The sequence below is a fragment of the Zingiber officinale genome, chromosome 2B (genome assembly GCF_018446385.1).
Source record: "Zingiber officinale cultivar Zhangliang chromosome 2B, Zo_v1.1, whole genome shotgun sequence".
NCBI lineage: Eukaryota > Viridiplantae > Streptophyta > Magnoliopsida > Zingiberales > Zingiberaceae > Zingiber > Zingiber officinale.
In genome coordinates this window covers 16,120,458-16,139,998 of record NC_055989.1, presented here as the reverse complement: position 1 = coordinate 16,139,998, position 19,541 = coordinate 16,120,458, and the positions used below count along the sequence as shown (strand labels likewise).

Genomic DNA, 19,541 nt, shown 5'->3' with positions numbered 1-19,541 from the left:
TAGTGGTCGGCCACCTAAGCTTGGGATCCAAGCTTTGGGCGGCCACCTAAATTTAGCTTCACCATTAGCTTTGGCCGGCCCTAGCTTGGGCTCCAAGTTAGCTTGGCCGGCCACCTTAAGGTGGGTAGAAAGGTGGGTATAATTCTCTATATACAAGAGGCTACGATAGGGACCGAGAGGAGGAATTGATTTTGGTCTCCCGATGAAATTAAGCTTCCCATGTTCGCCCCGAACACACAACTTAATTTCATCAATAATAATTCATTCCACTAAAGAACTATTATTGAACTACCGTACCAATCCCAAATTACATTTTGGGCTCCTTCTTATTATGAGTGTGTTAGTCTCCCTGTGTTTAAGATGTCAAATGACTACTAATTAAATGAGTTACTGACAACTCATTTAATTAATATCTTAGTCCAAGAGTAGTACCACTCAACCTTATCGTCATGTCGGACTAAGTCCACCTGCAGGGTTTAACATGACAATCCTATGAGCTTCTCTTGGGGTCATTCTCAACATAAATTACTAGGACACAGTTTCCTTCTATAATCAACAACACACACTATAAGTAATATCATTTCCCAACTTATCGGGCTTATTGATTTATCGAACTAAATCTCACCCATTGATAAATTAAAGAAATAAATATCAAATATATGTGCTTATTATTATATTAGGATTAAGAGTACATACTTCCATAATAACTGAGGTCTTTGTTCCTTTATAAAGTCAGTATAAAAGAAACGACCTCTAATGGTCCTACTCAATACACTCTAAGTGTACTAGTGTAATTATATAGTTAAGATAAACTAATACCTAATTACACTACGATCTTTCAATGGTTTGTTCCTTTCCATCTTGGTTGTGAGCTACTGTTTATAATTTATAAGGCATTAATAACATGATCCTCTGTGTGTGACTCCACACACCATGTTATCTATAATATAAATTAATTGAACAACTACATTTATCATAAATGTAGACATTTGACCAATGTGATTCTTATTTCTAGATAAATATTTATACCAAAAGCTAGACTTTTAGTATACATCCTAACACTTAGGGTTAAAATAGTTAATTAATTCAATATTTTAAAATCATACTTAATTTTATAATTAATTTTAAAAATCATAATTAATTTCAAAAATTTACTTAAAATTTTTAAATTATTTTTCAAAATGATAATTACTTTCAAATCATTAAAATTTTCAGAATTAATTTAAAAAAAGTTAATTATTTCCAAGTAATTTAATTTTCCAAATCATAGTAAAGATTCAAAAATCTTAATTATTTGATTATTATAATTAAAATTTTAAATTATTAATTCTTAGACTTTCAAAAAATTTAATTAATTTTTATGATAACTAATTTTAACTCGTACTTAATTATCATTTCAAACTTAATTTTTAATATATTTTTAAAATATTTAAAAATTTAAATATTTACTAAAATTTTAAAATTCAAACTCATTGAAAATTTAAACTTATATTTTAAATCTCAATTTCAAATTTTTTTAATGAAATTAAAATAAAACTAACTCTATCTCACACTCACTGATAAATTGAACATGCTTGATAACCTAGAATGAGTGAGATCGAAAATTAGGAAAATAAATATTTTTATATTTTTTTAATATTACTCATGCTTGGACTCTAGGACCCTAAGGATTGATTTTGACATTAATTAAGGGGGAGTGCAAAGAAATTTAATACATTAATTTTTGTTAAAATATTGTTTTCAAAATTAAACTTTTCAAAAAGGTTCAAAATAATTTTAAAAGTATTTTCTAAAGTGTTTATCAAGATAGTTGTAAAGTCAAGCTTTTAGGAAAGTTTTTTTTTAATTTCTAACTAAGTTTTTTTTAAAAAAAAAACTTATTTTGAAAGCTAAGTCAAAACATTTCAAAGTTTAGGTAAGTTTTTTTTTTAAAAAAAATTATGACAGTTTCAAAACTAATTTCAAAACTAAACTTAGTTAAAGTATTTTCTAAACTTAGCTATTTAGCAAGGTGTTTTCTCAATACTTTTAAAGCTAAATTCAAGCTAAGAAAGCTAGGTCCTTGACAATTTTTAAGGAAGCCACCCTTTAGAGGGAGCTTAAACAATCTTCTACCTACCTATTTTCTTTTTGATTTATGTCAAAGGGGGAGAGAAAAGTCAAAGTTAAGTAAGGGGGAGTATAAGGATTTTTTTTTCTTACTAAGCCAAGTTATTATTTTTTTTTTTTGGGGGGGGGGGGGGTTTTTTTTTTACATTTCTACTTATGTTTAAAATTCCTTATATAATTGTTATGTTTTTACTTAACTTTGAACTGTGTTGCCATAATTAAAAAGGGGGAGATTGTTGGTGCGGGAAGCATCCGACGATCGAACCTGTGTTTTGATTATGTCAAAACGTTCAAAGTTAAGTTGTCTTGTTATCTGATGTGTTTGAATGAGCTTTGCAGGAAAGTCCTAAGTGTACTTAGGTAAAAGTCCTAGCTGCGGTTAGGCAGGTGAAAAACCCTAGGGAGTGGTAACCCTACTGTTAGGATCTCTTCGTACGGCTAGAGAGGGGGGTGTGAATAGCCGACCCAAATTGCTCTTTTCTTTCTACAAACTAGGGTTAGCGCAGCGGAAAAATAGATGCAGAAAGAAAATAGGAGAAGAAAGACAAACCATATAACGAGGTTCGGAGATGAACTCCTACTCCTCGGCGTGTCCGTAAGGTGGACGAAGCCTACCAATCCGTCGGTGGATGAGTCCCCGGAAACCCGGCTAATAGATACTCCTTGTGGGTGGAGAAACCTCACCACAATCTTTGCAACAGCAATAGGAGTACAAATAGGAACAAGAAAACAAGAACAGAAATGTAAACAACACTTGCTTGCCTTCTTGAAGTCAGCAGGAACCCTGGTGAAGCAGCAGCTTCTCGGATCCAAGCTTAGCTAGAAAACCAGCAACAAGAAGAAGCTCACGCGAAGCTTTAGCACCCAACGAGCTCAACAAAGCTCAGCAGGAAGAAGAAGCAGAAGCTTCAGGCAGTACTTCCAGAAGGAAGAAGAAGAAGCCCTGTAGAAGCCCTCAGCCCCTTTATACCTGCGAAGAAGAAACAGCTAAGAAACTAGCCGTTGCGTCGCAACGGCTAGAACTCTGATCGGTCTGCAGACCGATCAGGGAAGAGGTGGATCGTCTCTGATCGGTCTGTGGACCGATCAGAGAGGAGATGGATTGGTTCACAGACCGATCCCCTTCCTTTCCCCTTCTCGCGATGCTCGTCTCTGATCGGTCCACAGACCGATCAGGACATGGCCTGATCGGTCTGTGGACCGATCAGCCTGCCTTTCTTTTCACCTCCGTTCGCTTGCTGATCGGTCACCAGACCGATCAGTAACCGAACAGAGAGTTTCTGTTCGGTCCGATCAGAGAAAACAAGGTATCACTGGATCGGTCTGGTGACCGATCCAGAGCTTGGTTTTTGCCCAAACCAAGTTCCAAGACTTCCAAACCAATATCCGGTCAACCTTGACCTATTGGTACTTCATCCCAAGCATCTGGTCACTCCCTTGACCTGCTAGAACTCCCTGCCAAGTGTCCGGTCAATCCCTTTGACCTACTTGGACTTTCCAACACCAGAAGTCCGATCATCCCTGATCCATCTGGATTTTCCCTTGCCTGGCTTCACTCACCAGGACTTTCACCTGGCTTCACTCACCAATTTCCTGGCTTCACTCACCAGGACTTTCCCTTGCCTGGCTTCACTCACCAGGACTTTCACCTGGCTTCACTCACCAGGATTTCCACACTGCCTAACATCCCAGTTAGGACTTTCTCATTCACCTAGCTTCACTCACTAGGATTTTCACCTGGCTTCACTCACCAGGATTTTCCCGAATGCCTGGCTTCACTCACCAGGACTTCCACCTTCACCTAGCTTCACTCACTAGGATTTTTCCCCCCGTGCCAAACTCCCTGTTTGGATTTTCCCCGTGCCAAGTCTTCATACTTGGACTTTTCCCGAATCAGGTCAACCAGGTCAACCTTGACCTACGGTTGCATCAATAATCTCCCAAACATCTATTCTTGTCCCACATCAAGAATAGAACTCTCTCACGAGTGTCAAACATCAACATGCAACACAACTAGGTCAACCTTGACCTAAGGTTGCACCGACAATCTTCCCAAGTCAAACATCAAAATACAACTCGAGTCACGTCAACTCGAGTCGGGTCAACCAGGTCAACCTTGACCTAAGGTTGCACCAACACCTACGTCTTAGGGGGTGGTAATCCTAGGTGAAGAAAAGTCCTAGCTACGGTTAGGCAAAGGGAAAACCTTAGGGGGAGGTAACCCTAGGTCCTAGGGGGTGGTAACCCTAGGCGGAAAGTCTTAGCGGGTCGATGACTTCGGGCAAAAAGTCTTAGAGTCGAGGACTCTAGGTGGAAAGTCCTGGTGTCGCGAGCCAGGTGGAAGTCTGGGCGGGTCGTGGAGCGGGCGTCCAACACAAAGACCGGAAGCCTCGGGCGCTGAGCAAAAGTCCAATCGGTTTGGAGGACCGGTCTGCCAATAGGTATACTCTTCTGAGTGGAGTAGGTGAGGATGCGCTCCCCGGTGAGGGGACAGTAGGCGTGAGTTCGACCTAGGGTTTCCGGACGAAAATCCGAAGTCAGAACCGAACAGTCCGAAGGCTATCAACTTATTTGTTTGATATTCTTTGCTATTTGTCTAACTCTGTTTTGCAGGAAACTAATAATTCTGCAGGGTCGGACTTAGCCTTGATCGGTCGATCGAACAGCGAGATCGGTCGACCGAACCTCAGTACAAAAGGATTATATTTCCAAATTACAGACCGGGTTTGATCGAGGGATCGGTCTACCGAACCTGGGGATTGGTCGACCGAACCAAGGATAAGAGTTGACCTGATCGAAGTCGGGGTGATCAGATCGGATGTGGAGGAGGTCATCTGATCAGTCGATCGAACATGGGGATTGGTCGACCGATTCGCTTCGGGTCAAACTTGATCTCGAGTTTCGAGGATCTAGATCAGATCTGAAGAGGCTATAAAAGGAGCCTCGGGCAGCACTTCGAAGACACCCGAAAATAGAACAACTTGTGCTCTAGTGTGCTGCTTCGAACACCTCAACAATGCTCTGCTATTCTGACAATCGACGACTACTTCCATCATCTTTTGTATTGTCGGTATAATCTTTCCAGTTCAATACTTGTACTTGTAACTGCATACTTGTAAAGGATTTCTGAACTTATAGTGATTGCCCATCGTAAGCGATCAACGATTGCGACCCTTGGAGTAGGAGTCGCCACAGGCTCCGAACCAAGTAAAAGAAACAGTGTTAGCATTGCTTCCGTGTTTACTACTTTTCTGCTGCGTATTAGTTGAAATTTTTTTCCGAAATGAACGAAATAGTCACGAACGTTATTCACCCCCTCTAGCGCTTTCGATCCAACATAAGAAGCACCAGATGATCAAACTTAAATTTTGATTATGGCAAAGGGTTCAAAGTTAAGGTTTCTTGTTGTCTAATAAGTTGAACTAAGTGTGCAGAAAAGTCCTAAGTGATCTTACTTGGATTAAGTAAGTTAGGGTTGGATAATCAATTGGGATAATCGATTGGCCCTAAGCTAATCAATTAGGTAATCGATTAAGAGATTCTTGCTAGAACACAAAAACAGCCTGAATCGATTGGTCAATTGATTGGGTCGAGCCTAATCGATTGTACCAATCAATTAGGGCCAGGAGACTCACGAAAAACATGGTTGAATCGATTGACCCAATCGATTTAACCACTTCTAATCGATTAGGTCAATCGATTAAGGAGTGCTTTGTCGCAAGAAGATGGAATCGATTGTTGCAAGGCTTAATCTATTAAGGTTTTTTTACGAGTGAACAGATAGTTGTAGAATCGATTGGGTAATCAATTAAGATTTTTGAATCGATTGAGATGACTCACCATTCGATTAAAGTTCAAAAAGAGCTATTATATAGGTTCTAAGTAGGTTGCTAGTGTGGTAATAGCTTAATGAGAAGCTTAAGTGATTAAGACCCCTAAGGTAACCCTAGAAAAGAGTTTTTCATAATCGTTCTCCACAATAACACTCAGTGCAATTTTTGGGAGTTCTTGGAGCTATATGCTACTGCATTTTATTCTACCAAGAGGTAGATTCGAGCAACCAGAAGAGAGTAAGCTAAGATTTCATTATTATAATCTCGTGTAAGATTTCATTGTATTTGTTCTTATTTTTTTGGTGTTTTTCGTGTTGTGAGCGTGTACGAGGCTTCTTCGCCTCTGAATTATTTCTGAGGTGTGTTTTCATAGTGTAGATGCGTGCACTGTATGGATCCTTGAATTAATCACCTCAAAAAGGTGGATACCAAGTAAATCTTTGTGTTAACATTGAACAGTTCTTCACTTCAAGTATTCCGCTATAAATCATCTTTATTGAAGTGAATGAACTATTCACCCTCTTTAGCTCCCCTTGGTCCCAACAAAGACTATCGATATCTAAGACTAATTGGGTCTAAGGCCTAGATACATGTATTACAAAAAAACTAAAATGAAAGAGAAAGTTTTATAGAATAATCATTATACATGGTTAACTTGTTATTTAATATGACATTATTATTCTAGGGTAGTCAACTATAGTAAATTACACACAAGATCTGTTATACATGATCCTTAGTACTTAGCTTAATATTATCATCCTAAGATAGTCAACCACAATGGACGATACTAAAGATTTATTGCACATGATTGACTTGGTACATACAAAATATAAGAACATGAATTTTTATATCAATGAATCTAGGCATTATGGGAGGGATTAGGATGATATCTACTATTAGATCATATTGCTTGAGTTGGATGGTAAGAATGAGATACTTGGATTAAAAAAAAAAGTTTAAAAGATCAAACTAAGTGATCAGTAACCAATTAGGAGGAAGATCAATCTATTTATTATGTATATTTAGTTCTACGCATTTGGAAAGCATAATTGGATATTTATTTAAAAAATACAATTTAACATTTTTTAAAAATAAGAGAGTTGTTTTCAAACTTAACATCTCAAAATAAACGATTTGAAGTTAATATTTTGTGAAACTTTTGAGTTTTGGGTCACTGTTAAAAATTTAAATATTTTTGTAAAAGAATTTATTTTTCAACAATAAATTGACTTGAAGCAAATGTATTTATCATGTTTAATTTTTTAAAAAATTTGTAGTGCATTGCTAGAGTTAGTGTGCAATTGAGAAGGTTTTCGGAATGAAACTTTGAGCTGAAGATATAAATTTGGGATTTTATTTAGAACAATTTCCCTGAATATAAAATTTACCTTAAATTTTATATTTATGTAAATAAATCTTTATAAATTAAAAAAATAAAATTCATTACTTAAATATTAAAATATCATTTAATTTGAAAGAGATAAAAAACAAATAAAATCGATTGGGTAATAAAAAGTAAATATTAGGAAGAGAGAAGAAAATAATTTAAAAATAAAAATAATAAAATTTTTAGGGATGTTGATATAGTGTGTAGTGTAAATTGATTGTCTAAATTTAATAAAGTAGATGATTTATTTTAAATTTTAAAATATTATAGAGGAAAATTAATTGGAGCAAATCGTTAAAAGGCAGGAGGCGTAACTCAAAATTCTACTTCTCTCGAGGGTGAAGTTCGATATTTTAGAATAGCAAAGATGCGAGTTGGTATATGCTAAATCCCTTTCCCTCTTCCTTGCGAGTTGCCTCCGACGAGAAACGCGGAGGGTCCGGCGGTGTGATGCATCTCCTTCTGTTGTGATACCTCAAAATCACCAGCGTCTTCCTCCGAGGAGTCACCGCCTGTACCGTCTACGTCCCCTCCTCTCCTTGAGCCAAGGGAGCCTTTCCCTGGCCGTGGGAGTTAGGGTTGCGACGCAGCGCCCATGGTGGCCATGGTGGCGGCGAGTTGGGGCGAACGAGCGGACGGTCTCCTTCAGTCTGCAAGAGCGGCTTGTGAGGTGTCTTCGAAGCTGAAGCAATTGCGGCAACTCAAGGAGGTTCTTTTGAATCGCGACACGTCTCTCTTGGCCGAGTTTGTTACACGCCTCGCTGAGCTCCAGAGTGAGCGGGCGAGTCCCATTCGGAAATTCCTTGCTGAGTAATTCCACTTATTCGCTTTGCTGTTTATTCGTTAACTTTTTATGGTTGGCCTTTTCTTCTGTATTGCTTGCGGAGAAGTCGCTTTTCTGACATTTGCCCGTCATAGATTGACAAGTGAATGAAAAGGAAAGTGAAGCATTGTTTCGAATATGAACTTGTTTTTGGTCTCAAGGTCTATTATCGTACTGACTCCTACTGATGGTTTTATGGCTGTCTTTTGAGCCATTAGCACTTAAGATCTTTATAATAAACTAAAACGTTGGAGCTTGTGCTTGATGACCTTTGCATGGAAAATGTAAATTCTCTTTAGGCGCACAACACTCCCAATGAGATGCGATATCTGATCATCAAAGCATTTTTGATGATTCATTGTATAAACGTATTAGTAGGTTAGTCTGTGTCTAGGAGCTTTGGTTTAATCTGTTGTTCTCATTTAAAAGATATGTTTGTGTTGCTAGGTTCTAGGCGTGCACAATTTAGATATGTGGTCCCAGTTTTAGCCATATTTGTCACTTGCTATCTTGCATCATACAGTTGTACTTTGCATTTTCTTTATAATTCAACATACATTGAATCCTTAGATATCTGAATTTCAAGAAGAGAAACAAATATTACAGTTGATAGAGGCATGACAATGACCTACCAGAGGTTTTTTAAATCATACCTATATACCAATTTCTTTTTGATCGAATTATTGTTTACAGTTGAAGAGGGGTCTAGGAACGATGATTGATTTTTTTTTTTTTCCACTTCTACCAAACAACATATTTGAGTCATAAATTACATATTTCATTTTCGCTGTAACTATCAATAATTAAATTACCTTTTTAATGTATTTTTCTGCATTTATCTAATTTACCCTCATTTCCTACTTTTATTATATTCCTTTTTTTTTTATTATTATTGTTGATGACCAACGGAAGCCTATATATCCACTGTGTAATATAGGAAACATAGCCATGATATTGGAGCAAGTTTTCTCCCTTGGCCATATTCTGCTTGTTCCTATAGCATATATGACCTCCATTCCCACTCCATGTCCACCTTCACTTCAACTTATCATGTTGTCAACACCATGTCCATCTCCACTTGTACATATCATGCTGTCAACACAACCAATCTGAAGCAATAAGATCCAGCTTCAAAATCAATTTCATCAATCTCTTTTCCACCCTGATACATACTGAATTGCTGCTATCTTGTTGCTATTAGCACCAAACAGATTATCATCATTCCAATCTTCAATTTGCATATTCCCAACATGCAAACTAGACAGTGTTGTTAATGGCGGTAGGTGGTGGTGGGACCGCCTACCGCCTAGGCGGTGCCCTAGGCAGTGCCTAGGCGGTTGAATATTTTTTACTTTTTTTATACATAATATTATAAATAATTATTGTTCTTTATAATATTTACTTTTAAGCAAATATATTAATTAAAAATTTTATATTTAATCTCTCTCTCTCTCTCTCTCTCTCTCTCTCTCTCTATATATATATATATATATATATATATATATAATTAATAGAATAATTTTTTAGGTTTTAATTAAGTCTATTTAAATTATCCCAATTATAGTTAGGAGTTGATTAAAATTATTAACATAAAGTAATTTAATTAAACCCTAAGTTACAACTTACCCGCGTACTCTGTTTCAGTCGGGTGACGAGTTTGACATATCGCCGGGACCACGTGACCAGTTCGGACACGTCACTGGGCTGAGCAATGTGTCGAGGCCTATTGTCGGGGCCTGGGCGATGCATCCGGGCTTGCGCGATGAGTTTGGACACGTTGCAGGGCCCACACGTCGCGTCCGGGCTGGCGCGACGCATCCGAACTCATTGTTGGGCCCAAGCCATGCATCCGGATGTGTTGCGGTGGCGAAATGGCTGTAGCGGCGACTCTAGGTGTGATGGTGGCAGAAGAAGGTGAATTACTGCCTAAAGCACCGCCTCAGTTTGAGGCGGTGCGGTTGATGCCTGCCTCCTGCCTAGGCGGTGCCTATGTGGCCGCCTCGACTACCGCCTCGGCGGCCGCCTCGACTGCCATTTAGAACACTGAAACTAGATTGAGGGGAAACATGGATCAAAAGCCATCCATCTCCATTGAGATAGGAAGGAGAAACAAGATCTGAAACCTTTTCTACCATTGATGAGGGGAGATACATGTTAGACACCCTCTTCAACATTTAGGGAGTGTCTGAGAGTATCTAGCACTGCAACATCATTAAAACTAATCTGATATAGCATCTTCATGTTGGAGTGTAGAGATAGAGAGTAATTACCTAATATATTTTATGTGTTAGTCCAGTTCACTCTAATTTCTTACCTTAATAGCTTATTATAGTCTCCATTTTTTTCAATCACAATAAACTGCTGATATCCACTATTATAAAATAGGGCATCTACCCTATGTTCCTTGCCAAAGCAGTGATGGAATTCCACAATTCTATCAATAACAAAACCTTCTTCGACCAAATAACAGTGATTGGACTCTTACAGACTGCTACTCATAGTTAATTTGTTTTGCGACACTGTATACATGTAACTTTGTTGTAACCTTTATGGTAAATAATAGACCCAGACTGGATCTAAACCTGACTGGCACATTCAATGAATATTAGAATCGTAGCTTGTCATATTGGTCCTTTTATTTTACTTCATGTGCTTGTTCAGTAAAAGATTTTCTGTGTTTCATGTTATTGTAGGATGATTGGTGACATAGGATCCAAGCATACAGATGTTTTGCACGAGATGCTTCCTTGTTTAATATCTTTTCTTGAAGATGAAACTCCAGCTGTTGCTCGTCAAGCCATCACCACCGGAACTGCACTGTTTGGCCATGTGTTAGAGAAGCTTGTAATTCAGGCATGTTTTTTTGTTTTTTGAAGTTATAATTATAAACCTGTTCAAGAGCTTTTTTGGTTGTCAACGAAACACTATTAACTGTTAGTCTATTGTTTTAAATTTAATTATTCATTCTTATTATGTGATTTTACTGTCTTTATTTTCTTTCTTCTGGATTGCTTCCTTGTTTGCCCTCATCTAAGGTGTGATTAAGTGAACACTTGCATGATCTATTAGCGCTTAACTGCAAAAGTATAATTTCTAGGGTAATTTTGAATGATGTTATCTCTTAATTTTGAAAGAGATCTGCGGGTCAGCATTTTTCTGCTGTTCAACTGAAGAAGAGGCACGGAGAATGGAAAACTCCTCATGCCTCGTGGATAGTAGATTAAAGGTGTCATGCAGGAATACTTTGTGGATACTTGCTGGTTGATGGGAGTAGCAGATAATTGTCTATAATTAATTAATGTTTTATAAATAACTAATGTCTTCTTAGAATATACATTAAGGTGTACAAGATATCTGATGAATTTCATTGGAGAGTTTAGGCTATTTTCTATCATTCTTGAGTTTGATTTTCATGAAAGTAGAACTTGCTTATGAAGAAAGAGAAGGGATGGCTAGCTTGATGGGTCAGCTTGAATATACAAGAAGAATGTTGTAGTTAACTTCCATATGTTGGCTTCCCTGCTTATAAATTTGAGTATACTGCTGCTTGTTTTTTTGTCTCTTGAGTTTTGATTAATTGTCTATTGCAACACTTTTTCGAACATCAAATTTGTCCCCATTTTAGTTCTCAAAATAATGGTTTATGTTTGCTTTCAACTCTGATGGAAATATATAGTACCAAATTTTTGCTTATTCTTTAAAAGCTAAGTTGTCTTGACATGGATTTGGAGAAAACTGAAACTGAAAGCCCTTTTACTTGAGTAAAAACTGAAGGAGATCTCTTGTGATTTGCAATAGTTCAATTTGTCGAGTGAAAGAGGATGAACTGACAAATACCTCAGGAAAGTACTAAATCTTATATACTTTGTAGATAAGATTTTGTAGATCTGACATAATCACCACATATTTTTGTGGTATCATTCAGATTTACTTAAAATGGAGTCTTTGAAAGCCAGGCTCTTAAAACACTAGTTTTTCAGGAATACTCCACTTCAATTGGAACCTAAGAGTAATAAAGTTTGGCTATCAAAGCATTACTGTCCAGAGACAGGCTAGAAGCATTGTATGGATTTTCTTGGAGAAATCTGTTTTTTTTTTTTACTAATTTGGGTCTTAACCTGCAAAAGGCCCAAAATGGTGGCAATGATATAGCATAGATATAAGAAAAATTGCCTTGATTGAGATCTATTTTTTATTGAAGTTGATTTGATTAATCACTTATCCTAAAAGCTCGAGCTAGCAAGGAAAATATCAATTTTTATATTTATATTATTAATTCTCCATCAGATGTGTGAGAGGGCATATTTGACTCAGTTGCCTCAAACAGTATTTTTTTGATAGGCAGGATGAGAACTTTGATATTTTTGCTTGCTTTGATACCATGTTATAATTGATGGGCTTATTGGTATTCCAAAAGCTCAAGCTATTAAGAAACCGACAAATTTTTATATTTATTTTCTTTATATAGTATTTCTTTTCCAACGGATGGAAGAATGGAAATGGGAAACTTTTGACTCAAACCGAATAATTTTATTGAAATTGTTCAGTTTTTAAAACAGGATAAGTATAAGGAGGTATAGTAAAGGTATAAGAGGTGAGGCACCACATCCATAATAATCAAATATGCGATGCCCTTTTTATTCTTTAGAAAATAAAACCATTCTTTGGATTTTTGCCCAAGAGAATTTCTGTTGATTCTAATACCTGATACCTCTTTACTCCTGACATAAGGAAACATATCTGAGATGAGAACTTCTAATCAATAACAACTAGTCTAGCAATTCGTAATATTTTTTGCACATGAGAAGCAAGTATGATATTTTGTTTTTGTTCTTGATTTTAGGGTTTATACTCCAATGACATAGATGTTTCATTAAAATCATCATGGACATGGATGCTACAATTCAAAACCACAGTAGTCCATACTGCATTCCAGGTAACTTTAGCCTCTCAATAAGGCTGATTTAATTTTCTTTGATATAAGCTGACAAAAACGTTACTCCTTCAGTCAGGAAGTGACGGAGTTAGATTGCTGGCGGTTAAGTTTGTTGAGACATTGGTTCTACTTTATACACCTGATCCCTATATTTCTTCAGATCCACCTCAAGAATCTGACTTTGGTAAATCATTTTTTTTCAGACACAGAAATGGATCATATCTGGGCTTCCAGCCTTCTTACATACAATCAGATGCTCATTTCTACTTCATTTATATTATTACAGATGTAGGATTCAATATTTCATGGCTGAGGGTTGGCCATGCTCTGCTTAATGTTGGAGAGCTGGCTGTTGAAGCTAGTCAGAGCTTGGGATTATTACTTGATCAGCTGCGGTTTCCACAAGTGAAAACACTTAGTAATTCAATGGTCATTGTACTAATCAAAAGGTTGTTTCATCTTACCTAACTCATGTTTGGTAATTTATACCTACAGAATTTTGACTAGAAAATGCTATCTTTAGTTTGTATTGTGCCTTTTAGTAACTATTGAGTTGAGACACTATCATGTTAGGAATAGACAATGTTCTAAATGGATGTTGAGCCGGTTGCCTAGGCAGGAGGCGGGCATCAAACACACAGCTTTTGCTTGAGACGGTGCTTTAGGGCGGTAACTCACCTCCTTCCGCCATTGCCATCGCCGTTGCCGCCGTTTTGTCACCGCGACGCATCTGGATGGGTCGCGGGATCCTGAAAGCGTCGCCCAAGCCTTGCAAGGGGCTTGGAGGCGTCGCTTGGGACCAGACACGTCTCCTAGGCCCGATGACGTGTCCGGATGTGTTGCACAGTCTTGACGACATGTCAGACTTGTTGTACGGCCGAAACAGGGTACGTTGGTAAGTTGTAAGTTAGGTTTAATTAAATAATTTTAGGTTAATAATTTTAATCAACTTCTAGGTATGATTGAGATAATTTAAAGCCTAATAAAATTATCCCATTGAGTATATATATATATAAATAAATATAAATTTATTTTTTATTTTTAAATATTCAGATTTAATTATTTTTAATTAAAATATTTTATTTAAAGTAAATATTATAAAGAATAATGATTATTTTTAATATTATATATAAAACTAAAAAAAAAAAATCAACCGTCTAGCCGGTTGAGGCGGTCATTAACTACCCTGCCACCGCCTACCACCATTTACAACACGGGTAACAGAAGATTAAACAATATTAGATTGGATTTGTATACTCCAACTTGTGTAGTATTCACTTGTCGTATCTTTATTCCTTGTGTGCATGTGTAACAGATTGGATAGTATGCATACTATAGTTCAAGGTTTTCCTCATATCGCCATGATTTATGATTTCACATTTATGTGAGTTGGATGTCATCATTCTTAGAGAACAAGTTAGGAAATGTATATTACGCAAAGCAATTAACCAAGAAATATAAGTCATTTTTACATTTTTCTTACAGCTCCTATTAGTCTTCACTCTATGAAACCTTCATGCTATGAGTGGTGTTGAATTACATTTGATGCTGCTGCTTCAGTATTATCTTTAAGTGTCTATCATATGATGGCCGAAAGCAGGTTGATATTACAATTTATCAGTTTTAGCAAGGTTCAAAATACGGATTTGGGAGCTGGTAAACCACTGTTAGGACATTCTATGGTAGTTTTAACTTGTGTTTGCGTTAACGTTTGAGATGGACATGGTGAAAGGGGAAGCAACATCAATGGAGCTTAAGAAATTTACCTATTTCCTCCATTCATTGTTTTCATTGTTGACTTTGGTCTTAGTTTCACATTTCAATTTCCTGCCTGCCCTTCCAACAATTGAAACCACTAAAGCTTCTTTCTTTCCCCTTCTAATATTTTTTTTCCTTTGATCGTCTTGCATTGTACCTCTAGTGGCACTATGTTTTGGTGCTTATATCTGTGCCAACACATGCAAGGAATGGTTTGCCTTGTTCATGTCAGACAAGATTTAAAGAGATCTAAAATACAGGGTTTTAGTGATCATGTGGAAAAAATTGCCCTACAAACCAACTGAAAACTAGTTTAAGTTCTATATACTTTATCTCTAACAGGCATTATTGTTTAGCACCAAAAACAAATATGATGTATTGTCTCAAAGACATAGAGATTGATGTATTATCAAGGAAACGATCTAGTTAGGGCCTCAATCATGATATAATAGTCTTTCTTGGGGGTATTTGTGAGGTACTTATAGCTGCCTTCTAATGGTCATGGCATGAAAGTCAAAAAACTTTGCCAATCACACCAACAACATATGAAATGTTAGGTCTACTGATAGTGACATAGTTCAATTTACCAACTATCTTTTACACTTCCTTAATCTGCTATCTTGGCATTAGTCTGACATTATTTACAGGGGGGTGTCAAAGCATATCATACAAATATTTCCATTGAGAGATATTAATATCTACTTAGAAGGCATGCTTTATGCTAAAAATACTTTGGACGACCCAATCCTTGGTCTAGAAGTGTTTATGAAGATATATTTTCAATGTTGTGATTCTTGTAGTTTGATTATATTAACTTATGTTAATGATAATGTCATCTAAATATACAAAGAAAAATGAGGTATAATTTGAACATTGAATGATCGGATACACTCCTAAGTCCTAATCATACCAAATATAGAAGGGCAGGACTGAATTTATTAAATAATGCTCTTGAAGAATACTTCAGGTTGTTTTGTTTGAATTTGGATACAAGATGACACTTCCTTTGAGCAATACACCTAGGTGCTTGCTCGAAGTATGCTTTTTTAGTAACATCACTGTATTTTTGGTATCTAACTAGAAAAATGATACTAAGGTGAGTTAGAGTCGATATAGAGCAATTTTAATTATAGGACAAAAAGTGTACATTTTTGGTAGGATCCTTAGGGATGGTTATGGTAGAACAATCAAGCTTTGAGAACTGGTTGCAATGTGTTTAGTTCTTACTCTGTTTTAATCATGGTTTGAAATCTCATACCATGCTGGTTGGCATGATAAGTTACCAACACTTGATACTATTCGGCACACACAATGTCTCATGTGTTGTTGCATCATCATCTCAATGAGTATTGCGTCATACCAATACTTGACACCTTTTGGCACACTACATCACTAATCAAGATGAATTAAGATAATATTGTTATTTTTTTCATCTTGTATCCATACAAAAGAATGTCAGAATTGTACCATTTTAATGATACATAAAGTCCATTTAAAATCTTTAGGCATGGTACTAGTATCTCTACGTTAAAGGATGATGAAATATATAATGAAGTACAAATGAGAAGTACCTTTGTTGCATACTCAAACATGGTGGTTGATGTGGACAAGAAGGCCATGGACTCAAAAAGGTCACATCTAGTTGATGTAACACTGGAGAATAATAATGATCTCTCTCTATTGATTTGAGTAATCAAGGAATGCATACTTGACAGGTATTAGGACAACTTGTCTTTACTTGGAGATAATATAAACAAAGTACAACCAAACATGCAATGTAGAAGAAAGAATTTAACTGCACAAGGGAATATAATAGAAAAGTGAATTTGATTGTGAATAACAAAAGTAATATTGGCGAGAACTACATCATTTCAAAACATGATAGGAACTCCTATGCAAGATAGTAATGCACAAGATGTCTCAACCAAGTGCCTATTCTTTCTTATAACAACACCATTTTTGCTTGAAGTATAAGTGCAAATTGATTGATAAAGGAAACCTGACTAGAAAGGAAGGAGCAAAAGATAAGAAAAGTACTCTAGCATTTTAATTTTTCAATACCTGCTTGAATCACTAAACTGTGTTCTTAATTCAGGATAAAAGGCACAAAAAACTGAAAGGGTATTTGAAGACTCTTTCTCTAAGAAAAGTCATGTCATTCTAGAGTAGTTATTGATGGAGGCAGCAAAATATCTAAAACCTAATTTTTAATAGACACATTTACGGACCCAAATATTAATGAACCAAAGAAGATGGTGTAGAAGCATGGAAGTTGACACAACCTTGGAATGATTTGGAATGGTGAATATGTTTCCTTAGTTAACAAGACTCACACTCAAGATTCTGAAGAGTAGATAAACTAGGAACCATCTCCCTTAAACTTTACTGATTTGCTTATATTAGGTGCTTGTGTATTTAAAGAGATGGCCACAAACAAATATAAAGCTATGGCACGATGAATTGGTAAAATCCAGGAGATTCTTGCTTTCTTCCAATCTTCTTTTCATTCCTTGAGTTTTGAATGGAACAAAATTTCTAACGAATTTTATTAAACATTTCAATGACTTTGTGAGTTTGTTTTGTTGGTACTTGGACTCTTCATTTTGTCTGTTTGTATCATTGATGCTGACAGAGTGGATATTTGACATTCCTATTTATCACATGCAAAAATTTAGAAAGACTTGTACCAGACACTTGGATACATACTCGTGTTGCAAGGAGCATCTTAGGCATACCTCTCTACCTATGCACATAATATCATATTACAACTTTAAGTTAACCACTATGCTTCTATAATCCCAGTAGGGTCCTCGGCATGTATACTCCCAACATCCCACACTGTCAGAATAATTACTCACTGTCAGATGGTCATCAAATTGTTTGTGGGGCTATGCTTTCCATAGTGTATGTAAATTGTGTTCTAGTTATCATAGCTTATTGGTATTCAGTGCTGTTTTTCGAGCCATTGTCCATTATGTCCGCATGGCTTAACAAGAGCAATGGTGCACCTAGCTCTTGTTCTTGCTCATACTAATCATATAAAATTTGTTGAATTTTAATGCAAAAGCACATGAAAGTTTGGAGTTCTTACTTGATCATCATTGTTGTTCACCTATGTACATTGTCTGCTCAATTCAGGTACTTCATCTATTGGCAACACAAGAATTTCATAGATAAAGTTATTCTAAAATATCTAAATGCAAGTTTGTCTCCATTTTACTGTTACAAGTGACCATTATTGGTATGGATAGTACTGTTTACTTTGGCATAGGCCACACCTTCGAATTATGCAAGCTATTTTTTGCGTGCTACTAGATATTGGCATCATTTATAATGCTAATCCTATGCTTGTCTTGTCTTGATATTGGTTGGGCTGGTACATAGTGGGTATTGTCCCACTTGCACCAAGAACAAAAATGGTTGAAAATGACATTCTTCTATTGCTGTAGTGGGCACTCTTAGCATACCATGGTGGGTGCCCAATATGTACTGACCATATAAGCACTAGAATCACTGTTCACTGAGACTGCATGGAATTCAGTGGTTTATTTTTTCGAGGTTTTAGTAGGAATTAGTACAATTCTACCTTACTGCCTCTATATAGTAGCAATTTACTAAATTTTGAATCCTGCTACTAGATCAAAGTGATCTGAAGTGAATACTGGGTATTGTACCCTTTTAATAGAAAACTTACCTGTTCCTCTGGCATGATGAAGCTATTAAAACAATATGTTTGAAGAATGTTCCACTTGTGATGCTGGGATTGCCTATGTTTGTATATGCAAGTTAGATGATTTGATTCTTTTATTATGGATGCTCCCTATGCACAAGAATCAGGTTCTAACAAATCATTAGAATTTGGCATGTAGCTGCTAATTTGTCAATACAATTTGGTGTTTAGATGAAAATTTGTTATTCTAGTTTCATGTAATCTTTGAGACTCATGCTCTTTTTGTATGCTCTACTTGACAGATACCTTGATGTTTTCTGGTACAACTGAAATGTGTCTCTCAGCAGTTTGCATATTAGGGATTTCATTTATTTTCATATTTTACAATATTTTTCTCTTTCCTGTTTCCTTGGCTGGTTTGATGTTTTCTGCCAGTCTCTCAGCTATAGCAGTGAAAAGGCCTTCCTTTTATGGACGCATTTTACCAATTTTACTTGGTTTGGATCCGGCAATTTCAGTTGTTAGTGCACAAGTCCCAGGATCACACCACGCCCTAAAAAATGCCTTCGTTGCCTGTTTGAAATGCACACACTCAAGCGCAGAACCGGTAATCCTTCCTGATGTAGTTTCCATTCTTACTGTTATCTAAAGTGTATGTTGTTGCAATTTATAAAGTATATATCTACCACCTAACTAGTTTTTTAAGTGTCAGCTTTACATGTAGAAAAATCTTCTTAGTTTTTATATCCAGTGCTGTTGTTTACTACTTTTTCCAAGTATTAGATTGAGAGATGATTTACACATTTAGAGGATTCTGAACATGTTGCTTGTTTCTGCAGTGGCGAGCCCGCTTGACTGAAGCCTTAAAAGCCATTGATACTGGTGAGTCGATCGACCAGGCAACTAAAATGAAATATAGGGAGTTTTCAATTAGCACTCAAAACTCATTACCAGGAAAGGTAATAACGAATAAGCATACCGGACTATGTGATATTTCTCTGTTGGTTTGTTTTAGCATGTGCTGT

General features: G+C 36.4%; 1 protein-coding gene across 3 annotated transcripts in view; it reads left to right on the top strand.

Annotated features, from left to right (window-relative positions):
* Positions 1-7,670: 7,670 nt before the first annotated feature.
* Positions 7,671-19,541, top strand: part of LOC122045408 (symplekin-like) — a 43,709-nt gene continuing 31,838 nt past the window's right edge. For all 3 annotated transcript variants that reach the window (XM_042605629.1, XM_042605626.1, XM_042605628.1), the window contains exons 1-7: positions 7,671-8,139; positions 10,846-11,005; positions 12,996-13,088; positions 13,161-13,272; positions 13,375-13,537; positions 18,952-19,123; positions 19,356-19,475. In XM_042605629.1, coding sequence (XP_042461563.1) covers positions 7,925-8,139; positions 10,846-11,005; positions 12,996-13,088; positions 13,161-13,272; positions 13,375-13,537; positions 18,952-19,123; positions 19,356-19,475 — 1,035 coding nt within the window. In that variant the 5' untranslated portion in view covers positions 7,671-7,924. The remainder of the gene's footprint in view (positions 8,140-10,845; positions 11,006-12,995; positions 13,089-13,160; positions 13,273-13,374; positions 13,538-18,951; positions 19,124-19,355; positions 19,476-19,541) is intronic.